Here is a 24,906-nt window from a genome sequence, read left to right on the forward strand (position 1 = left end):
ATTTCAACACAGACGCAAAAAAGTGCACACGAACGCACACGGCCGCTCTCCCACGATTACAGAGACGAGAAAATACCTCTACTCGATACGTTCGCGACACACGCTGCATCTAGACGCGCGGCTTTGCGCATAATGTATAAGAAAAATGTACGGAGAAGAGAAACGACGGAATATCCATCTGTGCATATAATATATGTATATACCTGTGTCTACATATCTGGTTATACATAAAAAAGAAATGTATATATGAAAATGGATCGCACGCGATTTACCGAAGAGTGTCTCTCTCCCACTACGTACGCGTACATACATACACAATTTATACATATATACCTGTGTACAACGCGGTTACAATTGATTTTCACGCTGTGGTGAAATAATTTCAACAATATATCGTACGGTTCTCGAGCGTCGCTCGGTGGTTTACACGTATACCTGTGCGATTTCCTTACTTCTTTTCCAGTCGTAATTCAACGACTTCGATAGTTTTTTTTTTTTTTTTTTTTGTCCAGCGTCTAATATTCGCCCGCGTTGAAACCGAGACTTTTTCTCAATTTTACTCGCTCCATATTATCCGCGGCATTTCCCCACGTGCATTTATCACACGATGGAAGATACGCCCGTAGAACAGACGCATCGCGATGATTTATCGGAATCGTGCGAATTTCGCTGTTACAAGGCGTTCCGTTGGCCAGCTATATACACACGCATAACTTATAACTTCTACACATAATGTGGTTCAGTTCAGGGATACATATGTATCAATATTAATTGAAAACCAGTTTCGAACCGTACCCGTGTAGGTACGTGTATAATACTTAGCTACGTTCAATCGACCGTGACCCTGTAATAGCAAAACAACGCGATATACTCGCCCCGTACCCCGCGTTTTCGAACGTAGCTGTGTACATAATAAGTACGTGCATCGGTATATACGGGTTCGCACGTATATACCTACCCACATACATACATACACGTTTGATTCGAGTTTTAATTGCTTACCAATAACTACGTGACCTTTGATAAAATTACCATCATCATTATACGCGTCTGGAATACGAAAGGTATGTATGTATATATATAGGTACGTGTGTGCGAACCGTTCGATCGAGTTCACTTCGTTGGTAATTAATGTACATATCAACGGAATAAAAACGGTGAATTTCTGCCGCGCGCGATCTACACTCTGTAAATAACGAGTGTATTTTTCCCGTACACGTATATCATTGGACGACAGATCGAAAATAAGTCTCACGATTTCCGGGTCCGTACGCACGACGTGAAAAAAAAATCTCGTTTACCCTAATAAAATTGCGGGTGTCGAGGTCTCGACGCGTTCCGCAGTGATCGAGGATAAACGGATTGAATTCTGATTTGTTTGGGAGACGATGCAGGTCGGACTCGTAATTTAATTTCTTAGGCGATCCAGCTTCGAGTTAAGGGTGGTTTCCTCGCGTTTTCCCGTTTCTCCTCGTACCGCTCTGTGTACCGCGTACATACGTATACGTGTAAAGTAAATATAGCCTCGGGAGCGTACAGTCGGTTTCGGATGAGATGGGATTGGTCCTTGATTGCCAGGGGTTGTGCTACCGGGAGACAGGAGGGTTGGCGAGATCGCGACCAATGATAGAACGCAGCTGGGAACCCCAGCGCCCTCGCGTACGCGCGTATAGGTGTGCGCGTATATACGGGTTCCTTCCCATTCCTCCCTTTTTGGCTGGGTGGCTGGCCGAAACCAGCGGCAGCCGCCCGGCTAAACTGCTGCACCCCTAAAAGCCCCTAAAAACTAATGCCTCAGACCCGATGATAGGATATTGCCGAAAAAGGGTTCCCACCCCGTGTAGCCGACTATTCGGTCTCGCAACACCCTGGGAAACGATTATACAACCGACGCCCTTCGCTCTCCTCCTCTTCTCCGCCGTTGCGCTCCCTGTTCTCTATCTCTCTTTCTCTCTCTCCCTATCTCTCTCCGATTTCCTATTCGAATTCAAACTGTACGTTAAAATACCCCAATTGTAACGTTATACGTACGTACGTACACATTACGCGGTAGTTACTACGGTGTACCGGTAGATTACGAGGCCGCCTCGCCGTTAGATCCGGAGGCGATATTATAACGTACGCTACATACAACCGCACTGGGTAAAAGTTATTTTTGAAAACTGGAAAAACAGAAGAGTAGTTACGTGGTAGGATAGTTTTAAAAATGGTCACGTATAGTTAGTTCCTTGGGGAGTTTCAATATAATCTACCGCAGTGTCGCAATAAAAACAACGATTAGCCTTCGCTACGTCACCTGTAATATGTATATTACATATATACCGAATAGAATTTTCGATTCGATCCGCTTGTTTTTCAATATATCTCGATATCATTAATTGCCTCGAAAAAAAAAGGAAATTCGATAACTGATGCGAACGAAAAACAAAAAAAAATCAACTTTATCGCAATGGGAGATAGGCGGAAGAGATCGACCGCCGAGTCAAAATCTAATATTGCACGTGTGTGAAAGAAAAAAAGGGCAAGAGAAGACGAAAAAAGGTGGGGAACGAAAGAGAAAGAAAAAAAATTAACCGTGGCGGTAGCTGCGGTTTACTCTACATATATATACACAGCATACCGGAATATGATAAGATGAAGAACGCGTGTTAAAGTGTACGGAAGATATATAGCGGTAGCTTTAGACAATTACTGTTAGATGCAGGGTATGGGTATAATGTGCCCCGGTGTGGGTATATTCGAAATGTATCGGCGCTGTGGGTTCTTATTATAACCATATATACACCTTTGCCTTATAACCCGAGAAAGTAACACTACGCGCGCACAACGCATGCATGAAAAATAAATGGAAAATGAAATGAAAGAAAAAAAAAAAAAGAAAAAAGAAAAAGTAAAAGGAGGAGAGCGAGGAAGAAGAGATAGGCGGCGGCCACGTTACTCCTTATATTCAGTTTTGTATGCATCACCGCCAACCACCAACAGCATCGCTGCATACGTATATGGATGTATGTATATAGGTATACAAATTGTACGTATATACCTCTCTCTATACACACTAGCCCGGGACTAAACCACTATACTGGAGCTATTAACTTGTAAATTGCTTTCAACTGCAGCGAACCCGAATGGAACGCATAAATATAAGAAATAATTCGCCCCGAGGTCAGGATTTCTGGTAGCTGACAAGCTAATCACTTTGTATCATTAAACTTTCTACCTCTCCGCGGGTAGCTGTGCGGCGAGTCCGAGAGAAAAACGCCCATATTCGTACGAGTATTTGAAGACCATACATGCGGCGCATACGTTCGCAACGTATAGCGGTGCGTGGATTTTGGGGAATGATTTTTTTTCCCATTTTTTCCTGGATTCACAAACTTTGGAATCGATTACCTTTGTGCGGTTTCTCGTTACGTAGTTATTTTTCCAAAAAAAAAACGTAGGAAATGGCGGGCGATGAAATCGGACGAGGTGACTGAACGACCGTACGATACATAATACCTGTGCATAATTTCGGTATTATATATATGTAAACCAGCTATATATACCGGAGGCTCTGGTATATACCGGTTATCCGAAGTGTTGGCGATACAAATCTCGCGATCGTGTTTTGAATTTTGAGAAAATCTGAAAGAAAAATGTACACGTACGTCTGGTTGAATGGTCGTTTGCTACCCGCGACTACACCGATACAATACGTGAATGATACGCACCGTAGCTGTATTATACATTGTATCTATACGATACCCACATAAAATTATACGCGGGAGGGTAATTTGCATCTGGTACATAATTCAGTTGATGTTACGTTTTATACACTCGTTTTATGTATGTGCCAACCTCGGACTCGAATCGTTGTAACGATCCTAGTACGTTCACACTTCGTAGGAACCTGAGTTTTTCATGCCGACGCGGGTAGTCGGAAATCATTGAGATTATCGCAAAGGATCGGCGATAACTCGACTAATTCGAACGACAGATCGATTTGGCTTTCAGATTCGGATTCCTGGGATCAAAATGTACGAGAATAGCGTGGAAAACTCATGGAAAAAAAAAATTGTTCATTTTTTACCCCAAAATCGAAAAAACGCCGAGGAGGATTTTTTCGATTTTTGGGCCGAAAATGAAGTATCTTTGAAATCGATCGTATAACGATTTTCCAACGTATTTTGACCTCAGGAATCCAAATCTGAAAGTTAAATTGATCTAGCTATAAAATTCGCTGAGTTATCGCCAATTTTTCACTTTTTTGGGTCAAAAATAAAAAATTGATTTTTTGGTCTATCTCAATGTAATTTGAGCTCAGGAATACGAATCCGGAAGAAAAATTGATCTATCTTCAAAAATGACCGAGTTATCCCCATTTTTTCGCATTTTTTGGCATAAATTTGAAGATATCTCGAAGGGAAAAAATCGTAGCTCAATTTGGACAACGGATTCGTGTTCCTGAGGTCAAAATACATAAGAAAAGTGTCATACGATCAATTTTAAAAAATAAAAATTTTTGGCCAAAATTTGAAAAAATCGTAAGGGGTACCCCTTGGAAAAATCTCAGATTTTGGCCAAAAATTTTTATTTTTTAAAATTGATCGTATGGCACTTTTCTTACGTATTTTGACCTCAGGAATACGAATCCGTTGTCGAAATTGAGCTACGATTTTTTCCCTCCGAGATATCCTCAAATTTATGCCAAAAAATGCGAAAAAATGGGGATAACCCGGTCATTTTTGCAGATAGATCAATTTTTCTTCCGGATTCGTATTTCTGGGATCAAAATACATAAGAATAGCGTATAAAATAAAATATTTTTTTTTGGTCCAAAATCGAGAATTTTTCAAGGGGTACCCCTTTGGATGTTTTCAATTTTCGGGCCAAAAATGAAGTATGTATTTTCAAAATCGATTGCAGGACACTTTTCTAACGTATTTTTACCCCAGGAACACGAATCCATTGAGTAAATATTGAGCTACGATTTTTTCCTTCCGAGATATCCTTGATTTTCCCCTTTTTGGATCGATGAATTGGCGATAACTCGATCACTTTCCATACCTAAGTGAGTACCGAGTGTATAAACTGCAGCGTAACGTTTTGACCGAAGATTCGATGTGGATAGGGGAGTTGGGTGTCATCTGATTGTACTATATGAAGCCTTTAACACCTCGAGAGCAGGATCATGAGCAAGAAAGAAGAAAAAAAAGAAAGGGTAAAAATAAGAAGCGTTTGAAGGTTGGGTAGGGATGAGAGGAGAAAGAAGAAGAAGAAGTGAGCAGGCGTTGGTTTACCGTCTCAAACAATGGGTGAACCAGGCAGTAACTATCAATTTTCCGTATATATACTCAGATGCAAGAGCTGATAACCTTGAGAACCTTCCCGGCTACCTGAGGTAGATAAAATCAGGAGCTTCGGCGTTGCTTGTCGCAAAATACAGGTATAACCTACGTACCTACTCGCGTAGTTGCAGCGCCGCTGGTAACAGACGGCGATACGCGACGACGTCCGCAGCATCTGCAACGCTTTTGGGAAAAAATAAAATAACGACAAAAAGAAAAATGACAGAACTACGCCGTGTCATCTCTGGGGCGCGGTTACCCGAAGATGCAGCAGCTCCGCGACGACGATCTTTGACTCCCCCGTCTCTTCCTCCCCCCTTCGTTCACTCTCTCGCACACGTTCCACACCTTCTTATATAGTATTATAAAAATACATATCCGTACACACAGGAGCTTTTAGTACATACGTGTCTTACTCGACATGCTTTTATGCATTCAAATATTTCAAGCACGCGGCGGCAGCTTCGTCGTCGATCCGCGTCATAAACGTCGACTCTCGTCCCCCTCTCTTTCAATTTTTCATTGCGAGCAGGTACAGTTTTACGATTGGAAGAAGAGAATTTTTTTTTTTCAAAATTTCCGCTCCTCGGTAATAACGAATTAATAAAAATAATAAACCAGCCCCGCTGCATGTCCAGATATTTACGAAAGATAGGCAATAAATTCGTACCGCACAACTTTTCCCGAACAACGTCCAAGGGGATGATTACGGGTGGTGGGTATACACGAGCGTATAGAAATATTGAAAAATTTCCCAGCTGTTCAAAGCTAGTTTTATCTTGGCGAGAATCAAAAATGGCGTCAACCTCCAGGTATCTCGCATCGTAGCGCGGGGTTTCAACCCTTGCTATCTACCCCATCATCATCGTCGCCACCGCGTGCATGCATGCACATTTCTATGTACACGTAGCATTGTGTATATACGACTCTATGTACCCGTGACACGCATATATACGCGCCGACCTACCCTTATTTTTCTTCACCACCACTGTAGGCGATTTTTACAGAGAGACGAAAGCTTTTCCGCTCGCACAACACGCACGCACGCTCATTTCCATGTGCCACGCGGTGTACACCCCGCACAAAAACGAGGCGAAGTGTTGCGCTGCTAAAAAATAAAAGGGAGAAGAGAAAAAAAAAAAAGAAGTGGAAGGAAGGACGTGTAAGCTGCAGCATCGGACCCGCGAGCCAGCGCAGGCAACGTTCGTTGGTTCGCCATTCGTTCGTTTTATGTGACATGCGTCGCCTATACCTGGTGTCCGCTTTGTTTTCTAGATCCTAATCGCGCCTCTCTTTTGGGGGCTAGACATCTGGGACTCGATGCTACCCGCTCCCATCGTTTGTAAAAATGATACATATTATGTACCACGTACATATATACCGACACATTGTGCCAAAGGCAAATCCATTTACCTACATACCCCCGTGGAGCGCCCGCCTTTTCTTTTTTAAAGAGTTTTTACCTCCTTTCTTTCTCCCTCTCTTTTGATGTTGTCCGCGTACATTGCATTATTATTATTGTCGTCATTGTCGTCATTACGGCGAACGTTTCGATAGTCTCCACGAAATTCACGTCGAAATCCATCGCTGTCGATTAACGAAAATGATTTTGCCGACACCGGTTCTTTCTAAGGGTTGAAAAATTTTCTTCGAAAGGAGGAAAAAAGTCCATTCAATATAGACGTATGACAGCGGAGGATGCGCGTCGATCAGTCACGATATTACACAAATATCGCTACGACTACACGACGACGTAACGATCACAGTTATTAGAGAAGAGGAGAGAAAAAAAAAAAAAATGGAAATCGTGTACATTATATCCCATCAAAATTGGAGGCACCTGCGGTATACGTAGACGTACGCACTTAATGTACCCTCAAAGTGTCAGAAATAAATTTCACGTTCCCATCGAATACATGTATGTGCATATAAAGTACGCGTATAACAGCCTCCAAATCACTGGCGAACGGGAAATTATACGATAAATTTTTTATTTACTCTAGAAACGTTCTTTACGTCGTACGTAGAAATAAGTATACATGTGGGTAACGTGAAAAAAGGAAAAAATTGACGAAGGAATAGGGATGTGAAAAAAAAGTGGTGAGTACACACATCCAAAATCGAACAATGGAATATCCCTTTGAGGCGATGGGCAGAAGGACTAAATTATAGGCTACATGAAGGTAACGACTCGGGTTTATGTAATGTATAGTAAATATGTACGCGTCACTCTCGGAAATACTTTAAATCGATATAAGGGCCCCACAGCTATAAATACTGTAATTTCTCCGCATACGGTGGGCATTTTCTCATATTTTGATCCTCCGACTATTCCGATCACGTTTGACTGATTTTTTAATCTCCGACTCCGAGTTAGGAACCTCGTTCTCGTTCCGAACGATTAAAACTCGGGAGGGGGAGAGCGAATATTCCTTCGATATACTGTATATATAGTCGTTACTCACCAGTCGTCGTTTTGGCTTGATGAGCGGTCGATTTTGTCCGTTCATTTTGTAATAGAGACCACAGGCGTTGCAGAGGTAATGACCGGTACCGTCCCGTCGCCACAAAGGGGTTGACGTTGCTCCGCAGTTGACGCATTCTCGACCCTCTACGATTTCAGGTTTTCCATGGGAGAGAAAAGAAATTCATTAATACGGGCCCCGACGGCGCGATCGCCTTCGCCGGGTGCAGAACGTCGTTACAAAACTTGAGTGAATTTCAACTCGAATGGAAAATCGGAGTTCGAAACTTATTCTGCACCGGGTGACGAGCGTCAAGATATCGATCGATTTTCTACGGTATACGTAAGTAAGCCATTATGACATTGTTCAAATATTATGATAATAATAATTATTTCGAAAGCAGTCCCAGATGAAAAAAAAACATGCATGGTAACATACAGACATACCAAAAGCGATCACCAGAGCAAAGCGGCATCTTAGGCGTAGAGAAATGGCGGTGGGACAGGTGGTGGTGCGTCGGTCGATCGTTCATCATATATAATATATGTTTTTGTGGGTTTTTTTTTCCAAATATAAGGGTGGTGACATTAGTTAGTGAGACTTAATTATACAGGTGTGACACACAATACATCGATCGATGATAGCGCACCTTCGTATCATAGGTAGATACATATTACCCGTGTCAATTCGATTGTCGAGCGACAAAAATCGGGGTCTTTATCGCAGTTTGTGGGTGTTTAATTTTGGATTTTTGGGATAACGATGCGGGAAATTTATATTGAAGGAATCGCGCGCGCGTTTTTCATTCGATCTCCCATTCCGATTGATTACCTAGTAATTAATTTTTCTTTTCCTATTCGTTACCTCTTCAACGCGCACATTATGTACCTCAATGATATCTTCTCCCGGCGTAAGATAGGCGACTACGTAATCTTCGAGAGAACCTGACACCCGGGAATATAACTCATAACAGAGTAGTGTGCCCGATCAGAAGGTTAATTCGAGGTCAACACTCACATCCCTCGACATCTTTCGTAAACGATTAAACGCCCAAGTGATATCTGCATCAAGATTTCATTCACACTCGCCTGTATGGTATTTAATATACGGAACGAATATCAAGAGCCTCCGTCTAGCAGCCTCCCCTAATTTATCCCGCGGTTACACAGCTCCTCGCTCGTGTGCACGCGCGGGGGTGGAACCCATAATTCGATTTGTCTTTCGCCCCGATTTCCATCTACACAGGTTTCCAAAGCTCACGATGAGAACCATAAGGTCGTGAATCGAATTCTTATATCTGTATGACGAAAATTTGGAAGTTCTATATGGTTAAATTATTCATTACTCCGCGTTATATGGGTATGATAAACGTACATGATAAAACGTGGAACAATATGATATTTTACGCGTCGATACGTTGATTGTTTTTTTTTTTATTTTCATCATAATACTTTTTTTTCATTATCTTTAATAATTTCACAAGTAACCGACTCATTTCATTAACCGTCATACCTCGCGCCGCATACTTATACATAGGATACGTCGAGGATCGCGGGATTATCCCCGGATAAAGTTAGTTCCTATATAATAAATATCGATCGGTTGATTCGAATAATTGAGTACCGCTTCACCATTTATGAGATGGGCGGACAGTTGGAGGCAACCCTTCAAAAACGATGATGAATCGAAGTAAATATATATACCTATATCGGCAGTATACCCCATTAAAACGCGAACGACGAGTGAAATAAAATTCTACACACCTCATTATTAACGTAATAATCTTTTCAAATTGATATGAACAATGGAAAATTATTTTTTTTTTTCAAATTTACGAAAAATTTTTATGCGTACATATACGAAATATGAGATAGAAGAAAAGGTATCTTTTTCTCTTTTGTCTTCCTGATGGACGTATGTTGTACGTCTATGTGAGTACCCGAAGTTAATTTTCTAAATTCATCGCGATACGTTTATTTCGTTTTTTTTTTTTTTTTTCCTACTACCATTCGCCTGTTGTAAGTCACTTAATTAGCGGGATTCTACGGCGTGAAGTCGCAACCCATTGTTCCTAGGATTGTACGATTTTTACCACGGGATATACAGGTATACACGTGTACGTAATATCTGCTATACCTGTATACCATATACAACTCGCGGGACAATCACCTACCGCAATCACGGTATCCGGCATTTTCAACGAACCGCCTGCTTTTTCCCTATTATTTTTCTCTTTATTTATTCCTAGCATTTTTTTGCTTTATTCATCACTCTTTCTCGCCTGTATCGTATGTACCTATCGAGTTTCACAGTCTTAAAATACTTCTCCATATAATTTTTGTACCTTTTTTTTTTTTCTCATTCCTTTTTTCTGCTCTATCGATAAAAAAAGGGAAAAAGAAATTCTTCGGGGGTCATACGACACATATACTCGAATATGCATATACGTGTGTGTACGTACTCACATACTGCACATATTACACGGTATGTAATTTTTGTAATTATTTTTTTCCTTTTTTTTTTTTGTTTTTTACATTGCTGTGATAAAAACTGTAGCAACACCACATCAAAAAAGTGCTCATATATCGTGTCGTGCGCGTTTGTGGGTGCCACTCAAAAAACCAGTGAGCCAAAATACAAAAATCGTGTGCCCTCCATATATTATTATTATGTAATAACGAAAATTAATATAAGAATGAATAATGAAAGGAATTGAGATGAATAAATGATGATTTTATAACCGGCGATACATGATCATAATAACTGTAATAAACGCAAAGTTAACTCCACGGAAAAATTGAAAGGAAAGGTTACCATAATGTTTTTTTTTTTTCCTCCAAAAATCGCCAGTTATCAGGGTGGAACTAATGGGGCTTTGAGAAAAATTTGAGTTTATGAAAAAATATTGCAAACGTTATCCAAAAACTTCACCGCCACCGAGAAAGCTTTTAGAAAATAATCGATAGAAAGAAAATGAAAAATTTTCGGAAAATCCCACCACCAATAAGTTTTTAATAGGTATTTTATTACAGAAAAATGGCAGCTGCAGCAGAGGCGAGTAAAAATTAGGCCAATGCAAAGAAGATTCGGCGGCAGAAATTTATCGAATCGAACAAGAGTTCGGAAATTATCCGAGGGGTTGCGAAAATCAACGTGTATCAATGACAAACTTGAACGGAGATCGCGATAATCGGACGATGGGCGGCAACGAAATTATAAAATACTTTATCAACTTTTACGCGATAACAGCTCTGTCGAAATTTCAGTATTTTACTCGAATCAAAAATTTAAGAAAACCAAAATTTAATTTCCGTCGCCGTCTTCGCCGTTGATATTCAAAAAAGAAAAAAAAAGTCTCCACCAGACAAATGTAACAGAAGAAAAAAACGAAAACCGGAAAACAAAAAGACAGAAACGAAAAATCACAAGTATGATAAATAGAAAAAAACAAAAAGGATGAGAGAAACCAAAAACCATAAACTAAATGTGTGAATAGATGAGAAACGAAAGTAAAAGAAAAGAAGAACCAAAAGATTCTCTGGAGGTCCCGCTTACCGGCGGACGTTCTGGATTTGTTCCTCGGTTTTTGCTGCTGTTGTTGTTGCGACCCGGGTGAGTTGGGCGTATTCCCGTGTGAACCTAGTAGTTTAGCGTCGGGGCTAATCCCGGGTACGCCTGTGGTCGGGTGATGGGTTCCTGAGAAGATAGTCGCGCCGTTGTGGGGGTGATTGTGGGAATGATGACCGGAGTATTGAAGGTGTTGGTACATATTGTAAGCGGCGGAGGGATCGTACTGCGAGGCCGCAGCGGACGCGTGGTGAGAGGGGGCATAGGAATCTCTGGGAGAGGTCGCGCCCTGATTTTGATAATCTTGCTGCTGTTGTTGCTGCTGCTGTTGCTGTTGCTGTTGTTGATGAGAACCAACCCCCGGCCCGCCACCTCCTCCACCTCCACCTCCGCTCTGTTGATTCGCCTGGTTCTGAATCGAACCATTTCCAGACGACTGGTTATTACCTTCCCGTTGTTTCACCTGACCGGAATTCGAACCGTTGTGCTGATGCGGCGGCGATGAGGCGCCGTGATGATGTCCGAGCATCACCGACGGTTTCACGTCGCACGAACTACCCGACGTCGATCCCAAAGCGTCCTGATGATGGATGAAAGCTCCCATTACGGCGGCGTGAGCAACGGCGGCTTGATACTCGCTGCTTCCACCGCCGAGTCCCAGTGAACTAGAATTGTTGTTGTTGTTGCTGCTGTTGTTGTTGTTGTTGTTGTTGTTATTCGAGCTGGACGTCGTGCTGGTCGTTATGCTGTCGGGTGTCGCGTCCTTGGGAGGCGTCGGTGGAAACGAGAAGAGGTGATGCCCGGAAGCTGCGCCACCGTGACTCGTCAGACTGCTCGACGTAGGGGGTAAGGAGGAGCCCAACGGACTCTGGGGTTTGTCCTCCGCGGAACCGGACGTCGCTCCTGTCGACGCTGTCGTCGACGGGAAACCCCAGGGTTTACTGTCCGCCGTCGAGCCCGATAACCACGGATGGAGAACCGAACTGTGAAAGTGCGGTCTGCAAACTTGACTTCCACCCCCGTTCGTAACGCCAGCCGATGACATTCGACCTGAAAAATTGAAGAACAAAAAACCTCGTATTATATCTACGTGCAGTATAATCAGCCGTTTGTTTTACACGGAGGATAATTTCTTTGCGAACATTTGTACAAAACTATATGTATTATATACGTTGTATCGCGACGTGTGATCTTATACGCAGATGATGTAATGAACGAAATAAAATGGCGTATGTATACGTGTGCGGAGCTGTAACGCAGCGTCGTATATATACCGATTAGTATCTTTATTATATTTCAGTTGTCTTTTTCGTGATCGTCATCTGCAGCCGCGCATTTATTGCTAAGGTGGTTTTAACCGGCTACCGTTTGTTTCCAAATCTTGATGATACACCGGGACTTTATATTACCCGGGACAAGTTTTCTTCCTCGGTATAATGTCATCGATATAACGGCGTACTTATAGGCGGTTAAATAAAACGTGAGAAGAATACCCCGGTAGATTAAAACTCACAGATTGTGGATTCTGCACAAAAATACCCACAGGATGTTCACAATATAATCATTAGATATGTCCGACGTCTGCATTTTGTCTCGTATTACAACAAAGCTGCTCCATCAATTTATATATTTATACGTCCATTACGTCCTTCTCCCGTGATTTTATCGCCACCCTATACATATATACATTCGTACATGAACCGAAACTCTTCTAATTACGTCGTGTTAATCTACCTTGATGATCCTTTTTTTCTCTTTGCAAGCAGAGGATAAGAGGATCGCAGAGAGTCGAAAAACCGAGAGAGGGTAGTTTTTTGCGCTAATCTTAGTTTGATTGCGAGAAACCTCGCGGCGTCCTTAACATACATACCTATGTATATATACAGAGCGTCGTTAAAATCCCATTAAATTTAAATGCGAACAATATAACGCTTAATTTCATAGTCGCAACCCCTCCCGTCCACCCCATATAAGGCTTTACTTTACACGCTTTATACCTTACTTCGGCTTCGTCGTATAATATAAATGTAGATATAGCTGTATGTAAAAATAGCTATGTGTAGACAAATATTGACACTGGTTTCGAGATGCGCGAGCGAGCGCGCGCGCGCGCGTTCGCCGTTGCTTTCCGAATATATTAAAATAAAGTAGTGTACCTATACATAGGTAGGTACATAATAAATTTCCACACGTGTCTAACGTACATTATGTACATTATTTATTCGTATATGTGAGCCTAGATTTATTCGTTTCTATTTTACGCACAGTCCTGCAGGTATACGTATACGTATGCATGGATATTCTACTACAGGAGGAGCAGCAGGTAGTGCCACGATATCGTAGCTTTTGTAATTCGAGGGCGCTCTGTGAAGTTGGCTGAGCATGTAATCGATATATCGACTGTTTCTTGCGACCGAACGTACCTTCTATACCTCCACCTCTTCTCCACCCACCCCCAACCCCAACCCCACGCCCTACCCCACCCTCACCTTCGCGCCATACGCTGATAACAAGACTGTTTTGCCACCCACGCTGAATTATGAGCATTAATTTAAGCTTAAACCCTGCTTTGGTGCTCGTGCACGCTCTCCCATTGGCTTCTACCGAGCCCTGTGCAATTGCCCTAACGCGAATAGGGTGTTAGGGTACGTGGGTACGTAAAGTGCGTATCACACATACGCGTACACGTGTGTCATTTACTCATAAAACTCAAACACATGGAATAAAATAGAGAAACAAAAAAGGTTCAGCGCACCCTCCTCCCAATTTTCACCTGCCATTTATTTCCGTTGAGAGAAATAAAAAATTTGAATAAATAGAAGGAGGAAATTTTTTCTTTCTTTTTTTTTTCAACGAGTAAATAAATACCTAATTTAAACATGTATGTGCATATCGTATAACGCGGTAGAATCTCGCGTGGTTTTATCTTTATACTGGTTTATATATTTTTGCCACGTGGCTTATCTTTCCCGCCAGATCAGAGACGATACAAATGAAAATCACGCGCAACGTTCGCGCCGCGATACCAACATGGCCGACCACCGACGAGGAGGACGCGCGCCGAACCTTCACCCCCTCTGATTTATATTTATATTGTATAGCTGTCCGATGCGTGACGATAACGAGGGGAATTTTTCGAAAAATTCTCGATCACTTTTTTTCGACTCCGTCGGCGAACCAGCTGCGCCGGACGTTTTTTTTTAGAGTTTCGTTCATTATTCCCATTAAATGCATCGGAATCAGAGACGTACGCGTGGATCGTGAGCGTCTCCATACAAAAAGGGATAAACGTGGATTCCCATGGCACTATTGTGTAGATACGCGGTGTACGAAAACAGGTTGCAGACCGTATCTAATATGGCGTCTTAATTTTTCATGCACCGCCCATAAGTCCCCAACTTTTTCGAATATCGGTATATTTTATAAATTAGGTACGATACACTATTATTCCAGTCACAGTCCGGCGCGGTATATAAAAGCAAAGAACTTGAAATCATACATGTTGTATAGGTATACATGAAAATATACAAGAAATATTTACGCACGTCACATTTCATTCGTTATACATCGCGGTGCAGTGGCAGATTTTATGTATTTTCGCGAACTGGTAAAACATCATTAGCTTTCCAAACGCGATTCTCGTCTCAGTTTATAAAGTTTCGTTATAAACTCGCTGCCGTTGCACCTGAACATACATAAATCCCTGTACACCTACTTACTTGAAAACCGCAGCGTACACTGCTTTCGTATTTTATTTATAACATATATATATATATATATATATATATATATATATATATATATATATATATATATATATATATACGCGCCCATGATCGCACCAGCTGCGCCATATATTTACGCATGTGTTTAATTCGCGTACATTACCGCAAAGAGAAGAAAACTTATAAAATGTCCAAATATTCATGGTCATAAACTCCTCGAGTTATACGCCAAAATTTATACGTACAGTACACGTACGCCTATTCGAGCACCGTATACCAGATACATACGTACGTATAAAACATGAATATGTATAAGTTTGAAAAATGCAAATATCACATATGTATACGTATTAAAAAAATATATAGTTGCCGTTATTTCACGTAACGCAGATCACGATAGCCTGATAGTTTCGCCGATAACATCGGACTGTATTTTAACCGTACAGCCTGCATCATATAATATATTTCATATTTCTCGTGTATTACATACCGAGTGCAGTACACCGATATACGCACACGTATTAATTCTTCTATTCCACTCTGATGCACCGAACTTCGTTCGTTTACTTTACCAAGTTTTCATAGTTGATTGAAATGATCGTGTGAAAACGAGTGGGAAAAAATAAAAAAAACAAAAAATTCAAAGTCCACCCGATAGAGAAGCTGCACACACCTGTTTTTCACGCGTATATTCAGATGATACGGGAAAATCATCGGCGACCCTGCGTTCATTAGCGAATTAATTTTCGAGCGATCGCAACGCGGGGTGTTTTCACGGGGATATACACGTGTAACGTCCAATTGTCCGTTCCTTTTCAATTTGCGAAATAGAAAGAATATATACGGACGTGTGATTTTACGCGATGCAGAGGCGTCAGATGAATCAGAGTTCATCCATCGACTCGACTCGAGATCAAAGGCTACTTTAAATAATTGCACGCTCCGTACACCTAGTAGCGCGCTCCGATGAATGGTCACTCCGTAAATGTATACGTGAAGCGGATAACGCGCGTCCTATACGTGTGTGCGTTTCGCATAACGTGTGACAAATTTTTTTCTTCTCGTTTTCAGTTTCGTGAACGACGCGCTTAGCTGTACACGGAAACACGTATACGCGTATATGTGTATACGATCGACTACTGTTGCAGCTGATTCTTGATAAATATTCCGTATATATATGAGATACGTGTTCCACACTCCTTATCTGATTAAGCGTTTGAATACAAGGAGAGATGGTTTGAATTTCGTACTTCATCGAGTACGGTAAAGTCTCTTTACCGAGCGGTAATCTGCAGTGTTCATTACACGTCTGTTGACACGTGTGCTCTTAGAATTATAGATAGATAGGTGTACACGTATACCACGGTACACCTAAGTCGTATACCACAGATATCGCGTAGGTATGTATGTACATACATAAAAGTGTCGCGTTGGCCCGACACACGCGGTTAGTGACCCGCCTTGAACCCGAACAGTTCATACGTGCAGGTTGCACATCAAATGAACTTGCTAGTAAAGACGCATTACACGAGTTGCGGAAACCCGAAGAATCCCTCGGAGTTATCAGAAGTTTTTCAGCCACTCGATGTGATCGTCGATGATATTAGTTCGTTCGATTTTTTTCTTCGTCCAAGCCGGAGAGTAACCGGGTGGCGTTCGAAAACTCGGTCTTCGATTCCGCCGATCGAACTTGCCGCCGCAGAGTTGGCGGCAATAACGATGCACGAGTATCGGTATCGGTATAGGTACGTACGTACGTACGTACGTTACAGTTGTAAAGAAACTTCAGAAGCTGTATTAACTTGGCTCCGCCTTCCGTTGGCCCACGTTTCCGCGCAAGATGGCGTCTTACTTCAGGAGTTGTTGGGTGTCGAGCCGCCGCCGCCGCCGCTGCAGCGGAATGAACAGCACCGAGCTAAAGTAGCAGCAACAACGGTCCCCCCCCCCCGACGTAATATAAGGAATACACTATATATTATATACCATGTACATATGTATGTACATTAGTTCGTATAAGTATATGAGATTTTATTGCGAGAGCCGCGAGAAGAGTCTCCGCGGCGAGATTGAGAGAAATCATCGTCGGATTCGTGCAAAAAAAAAAAAACGGCCAGAGATAAATAGAAAATTTAGTCGTATACGATTACGCAAGTTTTTCAAAGTACGAGGCAGCTGTACAGCCGGTTCTAAAGCGAAGTAAAACAAAGAAGGTTGATAATCGTCCGATTGGGGCAACTTTACATTTTTTTCTCACGTGGACGTTTCGTGTCGTTTTTAGATAAATTCATTCGAATTTCGCTTTCGCGATTATTCTATTAAAAACAACTTATATGCATATAGGTGTCCATGTAAAGTGCGATAATAGCCGCCACCGCTGCACGCCACTTGAACGTTCATCGTTCGCCACGCTCTCACTTTATACACATATATATATAATAAACATAAATATACACGTACATACGTAATTATATGTATAATTTACCTGCGCATCAATGTCAATTTAACGGCGACAAAAAAGGAAAGGAAAAAACGAATCTGGATTACATCCCGATATCGGTGTATACCTATAACTGTACAACACGAGGGAATCGAACGATGTAGATGTGCTTTTAACGAATATCCCATGCACCATCACGGTTGCAGGACAGATACACACGGAAAGTCCATCGGTTATTATATCGATAGAATTATTATTTACCTATATATATATATATATATATATATATATATATATATATATATATATATATATATATATATATCGTGAATCGATAACGCGACCCTCATCCCGATCGCACTGTATTATACGCTGCAGTCGCGTTCACCGAATATTGTCAGTCGTCCACGAATATACAAATATAATACGTACAACACGTACCTATACAACCGAATCCCAAAATTATCGCGTGTACGCATATGATTGATTGTAAGTACGTACAAAAAACTGTCCGTTCTACCTTCTTTTTTTGAATATCTACTTGAATTTTGTCGGACGAACACGAGAGTGTTTCAGATGCTTTTGGTACGATTAGAAAAAAAATGTGGATAATTTTCTTCGTTTTTTTATTTTTTATTTTTTTGTTGGTCGTTTTCTCTCTCGTTTCTTACCCAGGAGAGAATGAATCCCGGACTCACGGATCGTGACAGCGGCGGAGTTTCAAGTATGATCCACACCACGCTGCTGCTGCCGTTGCTGGCTGCCGCGCTGATGCTGCATCAACTTCACGTCGGCACGAATCAGGGATATCGCGTTCCTGGACCCAGAGAGATCTGCCCGACCGGATCAAGTTTCGTTCCCCTTACATACTCTCTCGCCACATACTCGTATACGATCATTTTTGGCCCTTGACTCTTGTGTTTTATCTCGGAACTTATATTATTATTATTAGCGTTATTGTTGTTACCTTATTCCTTTCTTCGTCGGCCACCTTCGTCTCGGACAATTCTTCTATATTGTAACTCTTACGTTATACGGTATAATATTGTGGCCTGCCCACGATCCGAAGAAAATCTCCCCCCGACTTTTCCACCACTTCCCTGACTACAGTAGCGATCAAGTTTTTCGGGTGCAACATCAATCATTTTCAATATGGCTGGCGATTCGGTTCAACGTAAAATACAATTCTATACATACAGTGACGCCTGAAAATTGTGTCCTGCACGTCTAATACGTACGATATGTTTCGCATTCGTCCCGCCTCGTGTAATTGATCGGTACGAAATGCTTCGTTGGACGATCGCTACGTGGACATGGTATTTTTTTTTTCGTTTTCGAAGGTACGACCCTAACGGGTCACGTACCGAATTGCATCGGTATACTTACTGTGGGCGTAGTGCGCGGCGGCGGCGTGCGCCGCTGCAGGGTGATGAGGAGTAGGTGCAGCGTGAGGGTAGTATCCCCTGTAGTCTGCCGTCGCGACGCCAGCCCCACCCGCAGACAACGACCCGGATCCAGTCGGTGGTTCCAGGGATCCCCTGGGCGGCTCGTACCATCGGGCAGAGCTCGACTCGCTGCTCATGTCCATTATGTCCAGAATTTTTGTAGATTTTCTCTTGTCAGTTCGTGCGAGAAAATGGGTTTATCCGAAAAATTTCTGATCTCGATATTCGAACGTATGACTTCTGATCCCTTCGCGTCACACCCGCGATTTACTTTATTTGTCACACCACGTATGCAAAGACAATCATCGATCGCGGCGATTGTAATTGAATTTCTTCGAACGAACGATAAAATAATTAGGAAACGATAGAATGATTAGGAAAAAAAAGGAACAAAAAACAGACGAGAAATCGACGAAAAAAAAAAGGGACCAAATGAATTGCGAATCTCTTTTTTTCTTTTCCCCTTTCGAAACGCGAATTTGCAATCTATTTGTACGTGTAACGTGATAATCCTCGTTTCTTCGTTATGTGACGTGTACGTCCTGAACAGCTGATGTATAAATTATAGCGTATTGCGATCTGAAACAGAAAATCAAAAACGATATTTACCATTCGATCTTATTATTTTTTTTCACTGCATGGACGAACATTGTTACGATACACAATTTGACTAATGATATCGATTAAACGTCCGACTCTATCTAAATTTATAATCGCGGTGTATAATATATGTACGCATGCATAATATTCCCTACAATATACGGTATATAATCCATACATACATATACGTACGCTTGGATTCGGACAAATTGTATTCGTAGGTATGTATAATTTATAAATAAATACATATTTATACGTATAACATATACCGGGCACATAACCTGATCATCGCGCGGGGTTTTCGTAATTAATGATTATGTGATATATAAATAATAAACTATATTATCTATTTACATTCGTACACAAATGCCGCGGTAGCCGCGCCGCACATACCGAGCAGTCAACTGCGTATATAGTTATATATTTTTACACGTATTGTAAATCGTGTCTATGTGAAACCGCGTTGCTGATATACCTCAGTTACATGCATGAGCTGTACCCACTACTCCACATATATATATATATATATATTTCCGATCTGTAGTATCTCCGCTGAGAAAATAACTTCATATAATGATCGATGGATCGGTCGCCTATCGATGTGCGGATGCCTCTTTGTACGTACGTGTAGAACACGTATACAATACAATACCAAGATTTGAATCGTCCTGTGCTCGTGCGCTGTAATATCAATATAATCGAAAGCTTATTCGGAATCGCTATAGATATCCGACACGTACGGTGTGACGTTCGAATTCGTCGCCCACCTCAAAGAACGTGGAGAATAGCGGACGATGCCCCTTCGATACGCGTAAGTTACACCGTTGACGAAATTGAACATAGTCTTTCGTCGCGTTCGATCCGTACTTCCGTCGATTTTTTTAATCAGTTCCCGATCCAAATCAGCCCCTCTACCTCGAATTTTACGTAACAAATATCAATCAATTTTTCGTGTACATTTCCTCTGTTCTGCCTCCGAAAATTTGATTGAGAAATTACACAGATATATAGGCGACACTCGAAACTCTTGAAAGATAAGCCAAAATTGTTTATCGAAAAAATGATCTACATTTTTTGTTGGGTATTTTCTTTCTTTTTCTCTCGATCAAGGTCGTCATTAACGCGATACGAAGCTATACGCTTCGATTTCGATCGATAAGACGTACAGCTACGACGTCAGCGGTTGGTAAGAACATATTGTTACAACAAATCTGTATTGGCTCGCGAATAAAATTCTATGACATCATTGATTCGCGATTAATTTTTTTTGAAATACACGTTTGTTCAATTTGACTAGAGCGAAAATTATTCTTTTCGAGAAACCAGCGAAGCAACGTCTCTTCTCTGCGACGCATAGATATGCTGCCTCGGTGCATAATGTGGTAAAATTTGTATTTTTTCAACAAGTCGTCAATTCATGTTCGATTCATAAATTCGACGTAATTGTACATACCATGAACGACAGATCCGTGAAATTTAGAGAAAAAAAAGTGTTCGCACATTTTATTACTCGATCTACGTAGTCCTCCACATTCGCTGAGGAGAACTACAACATTACGCGCAGTAAATTATGACAAAATTTTCCACGACAAAATGAACAAAAATTCTTTATAAGCTCGACATAATCTACAGCGATCTCTGTGGAACGACGTAAAGAAAAAAAAAAACTGGAAAAAATCGCGTGGTTTTCTAGTTCACTTTTGGGTTTCAGGCACCTTCGTTCACGTATAACACGTGTGCAATATAACCGTGTGTATGTTGATTCGCGGGCATGGAAAGTCGCAAAAATGTGTTCGATTTTTCTTCCAAGGCAAATAAAATACTTGAAAACAATAAAAGATAAGATAATAACGAAACGTCGGTAGGGCACGCACACGATAAGATTATATTCGTGACACGGGGACACCTACGCGAACGGCAGTTAATTAATTTTATTTAGATAAAGAAAAATCCTGAGGTTCTTTTCTTTTTCTTCTCTCGTTACTTATTCCAATTGCTTAATTTATCCACGCAGCTGGTCTGCGCGTACACGTATGAAATGAATATTATATTTCACTCCGCGCTAAATCACTAGAGTTTTTACAACGGACTTCGAAAATATGACGAACGTTCGATTTCTTTCGTTAAAAAAAAAAGAGAGAAAAAAATCTCAGCCGACGGTCGCGAAACGAGTCATATACAAAAGATTAATTGCAGATACATCGATCATCGATGAACGATAGAGCAACGGAAATTTATCCACATATGTGTACGTGAGCTACAACAATGTGCTGTATATTAACGTCAGCTGTTCGATATGTGCCCGTATACCCATACCTGGCCATATAACGTTGAATCGGAAGTACTAATTAGCCGAATCATATCGGAGACAGCATCGGATCTTTTAGCTATTTAATACCGTCACCGCAATAGCTGCAACCTATACAGCGATCAAAAATCCTGTATTAATCGTGAGCTGATATATCGCGCGCGCGCGCGCGCGCGAGCTCATCTCGAGATTTATCATCTATGATCGTCGTATAATGTAGCGTATATATCAAACGATCTATACCGCCACCCAGCTAACTTGAATCTACGATCTCCGATCTCTGAAAAAAGCGATCTTTTTTCATCGTCTCTCATCTTTATATATGTATAAACCGGGTTGTGTTTTTACCCAGTGCAGCGGTGTCAGTAAAACGAAGTGGTGGAATTGTATTATTAGAGGTTGATCAGTGATTGTTAACATTTCCGACATTTTGATATCGTCGAGGCGTAGTTCCAAAAACTTTTATCAACTGTCCGTAGCGCATTTTTCAACTCGACGTAAAATTGTGATAAAATTTCAACGACTGTCCGAATATCTATTAACGAAAATAATTAAGACGATGAATTCTGAACGCGGGACTCGTTAAAAATTACTTTGGGGTACCGCGTTTCCAGTCACAATAATTATTGGTCGTACGCAATCGGACAAAAAAAAAAAAAAAAAGAAAAAAGCCATCCTCAACTAGAAATAACGTGATCAGAGTTGCAGTGATTAGGTACGGGCGATGGAACGGCGGCGCCATTTTTTATTCACTTGTAGCTTAACGTAGTTCGTAGTCGAACAGAGATACGCAGGAGCTAATTGCTAACAAATTTCGTATATTATAAGCGGCGCTACCTACTTCAGGATCATTGTCAGATGAACGATAATCGACGATAATCTCTTCGAATTTATACTCGATAAACTTGGCAGATAATAATCCTCGTCTCATCCGTATCCCCTATAATCTAACACGTTTCTGGCTTCCTTATTTATTTGGTTCATCGCGTAAATTGACGAGTGACGACAAAAAAAAAAGGTGAAAAAAAAAAAAAAAAAAATAGATGGCAAGTTTTTATACACGATCGAATGTGGAAAAAAAAGCGCGATGCGACGCGAAACTACGATCGAACAACCGATCACTATGAATTACCATCGTTCGATCGACGATCGGAACGCAAAGCGAACGAAAAAGAGAAAAAAAAAAGCAAAAAAAATGTTCCATAAAAAATGAGATGATATAGATTTTTTTTTTTTCAATTCGAAATTCTTCGTTTTTATTCTGTCATATATACTCACTCGGCACAGTGGAGGAAGTTGAAGTCGACGAATCGGCGACGAAATTCTAGATACGAGCAATGCGCCGATGATGCCACCGCATGATGTTTGACCGGAAGAGAATTAAAACTAAATCAAAACCGAGATTTGAAAATGCGGTGGGCTAGAGTTTGTACTTTTCCTTATCGATATTGGTCGTGTAGCTGCTGACTCTGTATCTTATCAGTTCGAAATAAGATCACCACCGGCACCTTCGACACCTCCATCGACTTTCAATATAACATTCATTCGACCACCGCGAGCATATATGTACATACCTATTTGTTTTATTTTTATCTTATCGGTTGAAAATTTTTCGATAATATCTCCCAGAAGTCCTCTTGTAATTTTTCTCTTCGCGTTACGCACGACTCGTTCGTCAATTATAATTGGTCGAAAAAATATATATATATACGTACAGATACACGAGCTGCCGATACTTTTTATTTCTATACACATCATTTTCCTTCGTCCCGTCGGTATTTTCGAATATAAGAGATACGCGGCGGTAGGTGAGCCCGCGACTGCGGCATGTTTCCGATATATATCGAATCGGAAATTTTCAACTTAAAAACTCCTCCGGAGCGAAAGAAGTGGCGGGAAGGATGAGAAAAAAAGATGAGACAAATGAAAAAGGAGAGAATGAAACGGAAAAGGGAAAATCGAGAGGGGACAATGGACGCGGTGATCTGCGACATTCCATAAACTATCCGAATTTCTCGCCTATTATAAGTTTCCATATAGATGTACGCGTATAACAACATCCTATCCCGGTCCAGATTCGCTGTCACTACTAGTTTTCTTTTTCTCTCTCCGCTTTTCTCCTTCTTTTCTTATACGTTTTTCTTTTCTTTTTATTTTTTTTTTGTTCTTGCCTTTGCGCAGCGGCGTTAAAAATTCTTCGAGGCTTCTTACCTCGAAGACTTAACCCGGTTGGACCCCCCGAGGATATATCCTCTCTGTCCGTCGCCGTGAGAAGAAACATAGTAATAGTGAAAAACTAAAACGACGAGCCCCAGCTTCATTTTCTTACGATCCTAAGCCGTGAACTTTATTTTCACTCCGTGAGTCAACTTCGGGGCGAACTAAACCGACGTGAAATGGAAGGAACTGAACCGAGAGCTCGGAAAAAAGGGGATTAGAATTTTAGTGGGGTTGCAGTATTATTAGCGGGCGCCTCTTCTCTGACGAGTAAAACTTGACTCGGCGGTGCACGTGGGTGATGGAACGGATGCGCGGATCGACTCGGAGGCACCACCGTCGGACCCGACACCGCGGAGTTTTCCTAGTTTTTTAGCGGACTCGGTGTCCGCGACGCTTTCATAAATCCTCGATAATTACGTCCGGCGTTCGTACGCGACGAATAAATCCAACTTGTGGATATCGCAAACACGCACGTGGACCTGTCAACGATTCTTGTGTAATCGGGAATCTCGTCTACAGATCGACATTGCGAACGTTCATATAAATATGCAAATGTGAAGAGACAAACGAATGAATGAATGAATGAACGAAAGATTACAGGAGTGAAAATAGTCGTACGTCCTAATCGCGATACTGATATGAATTTATAATCAACCTTGGAGGAACCCTGCGCGATAAAACCGGTCGACGATTGACCGGCACATTTTCCATTTTTTACCTACATTACGAGCCGAGTCGCACGTAATGTGCTGCAATAGCTAACGGCGAAATATTCCAACTGTCGTTCGGTCACTGGACATCGACACACGCTT

The 24,906-nt window shown here is 41.4% G+C and overlaps 1 protein-coding gene across 4 annotated transcripts in view; it reads right to left on the bottom strand.

Moving 5' to 3' along the window:
* The window catches only part of LOC105685964 (GATA-binding factor 3), a 56,831-nt gene that overhangs the window by 29,861 nt on the left and 2,064 nt on the right, over nt 1-24,906 (bottom strand). Inside the window, exons 1-4 of one of the 4 annotated variants that reach the window (XM_048649129.1) lie at nt 23,153-23,443; nt 18,908-19,545; nt 11,348-12,409; nt 7,793-7,938 (exon numbers count right to left, since the gene is read on the bottom strand). In XM_048649129.1, the coding sequence (XP_048505086.1) occupies nt 7,793-7,938; nt 11,348-12,409; nt 18,908-19,109 (1,410 nt within the window). In that variant the 5' untranslated portion in view covers nt 19,110-19,545; nt 23,153-23,443. Of the gene's footprint in view, nt 1-7,792; nt 7,939-11,347; nt 12,410-12,530; nt 13,769-14,904; nt 15,031-18,907; nt 19,546-23,152; nt 23,444-24,906 lie in introns of those variants that run through there. The other 3 variants (XM_048649130.1, XM_048649131.1, XM_048649132.1) reach the window with 3 other exon arrangements.

This window comes from Athalia rosae, chromosome 1 (assembly GCF_917208135.1).
Source record: "Athalia rosae chromosome 1, iyAthRosa1.1, whole genome shotgun sequence".
Lineage (NCBI taxonomy): Eukaryota > Metazoa > Arthropoda > Insecta > Hymenoptera > Athaliidae > Athalia > Athalia rosae.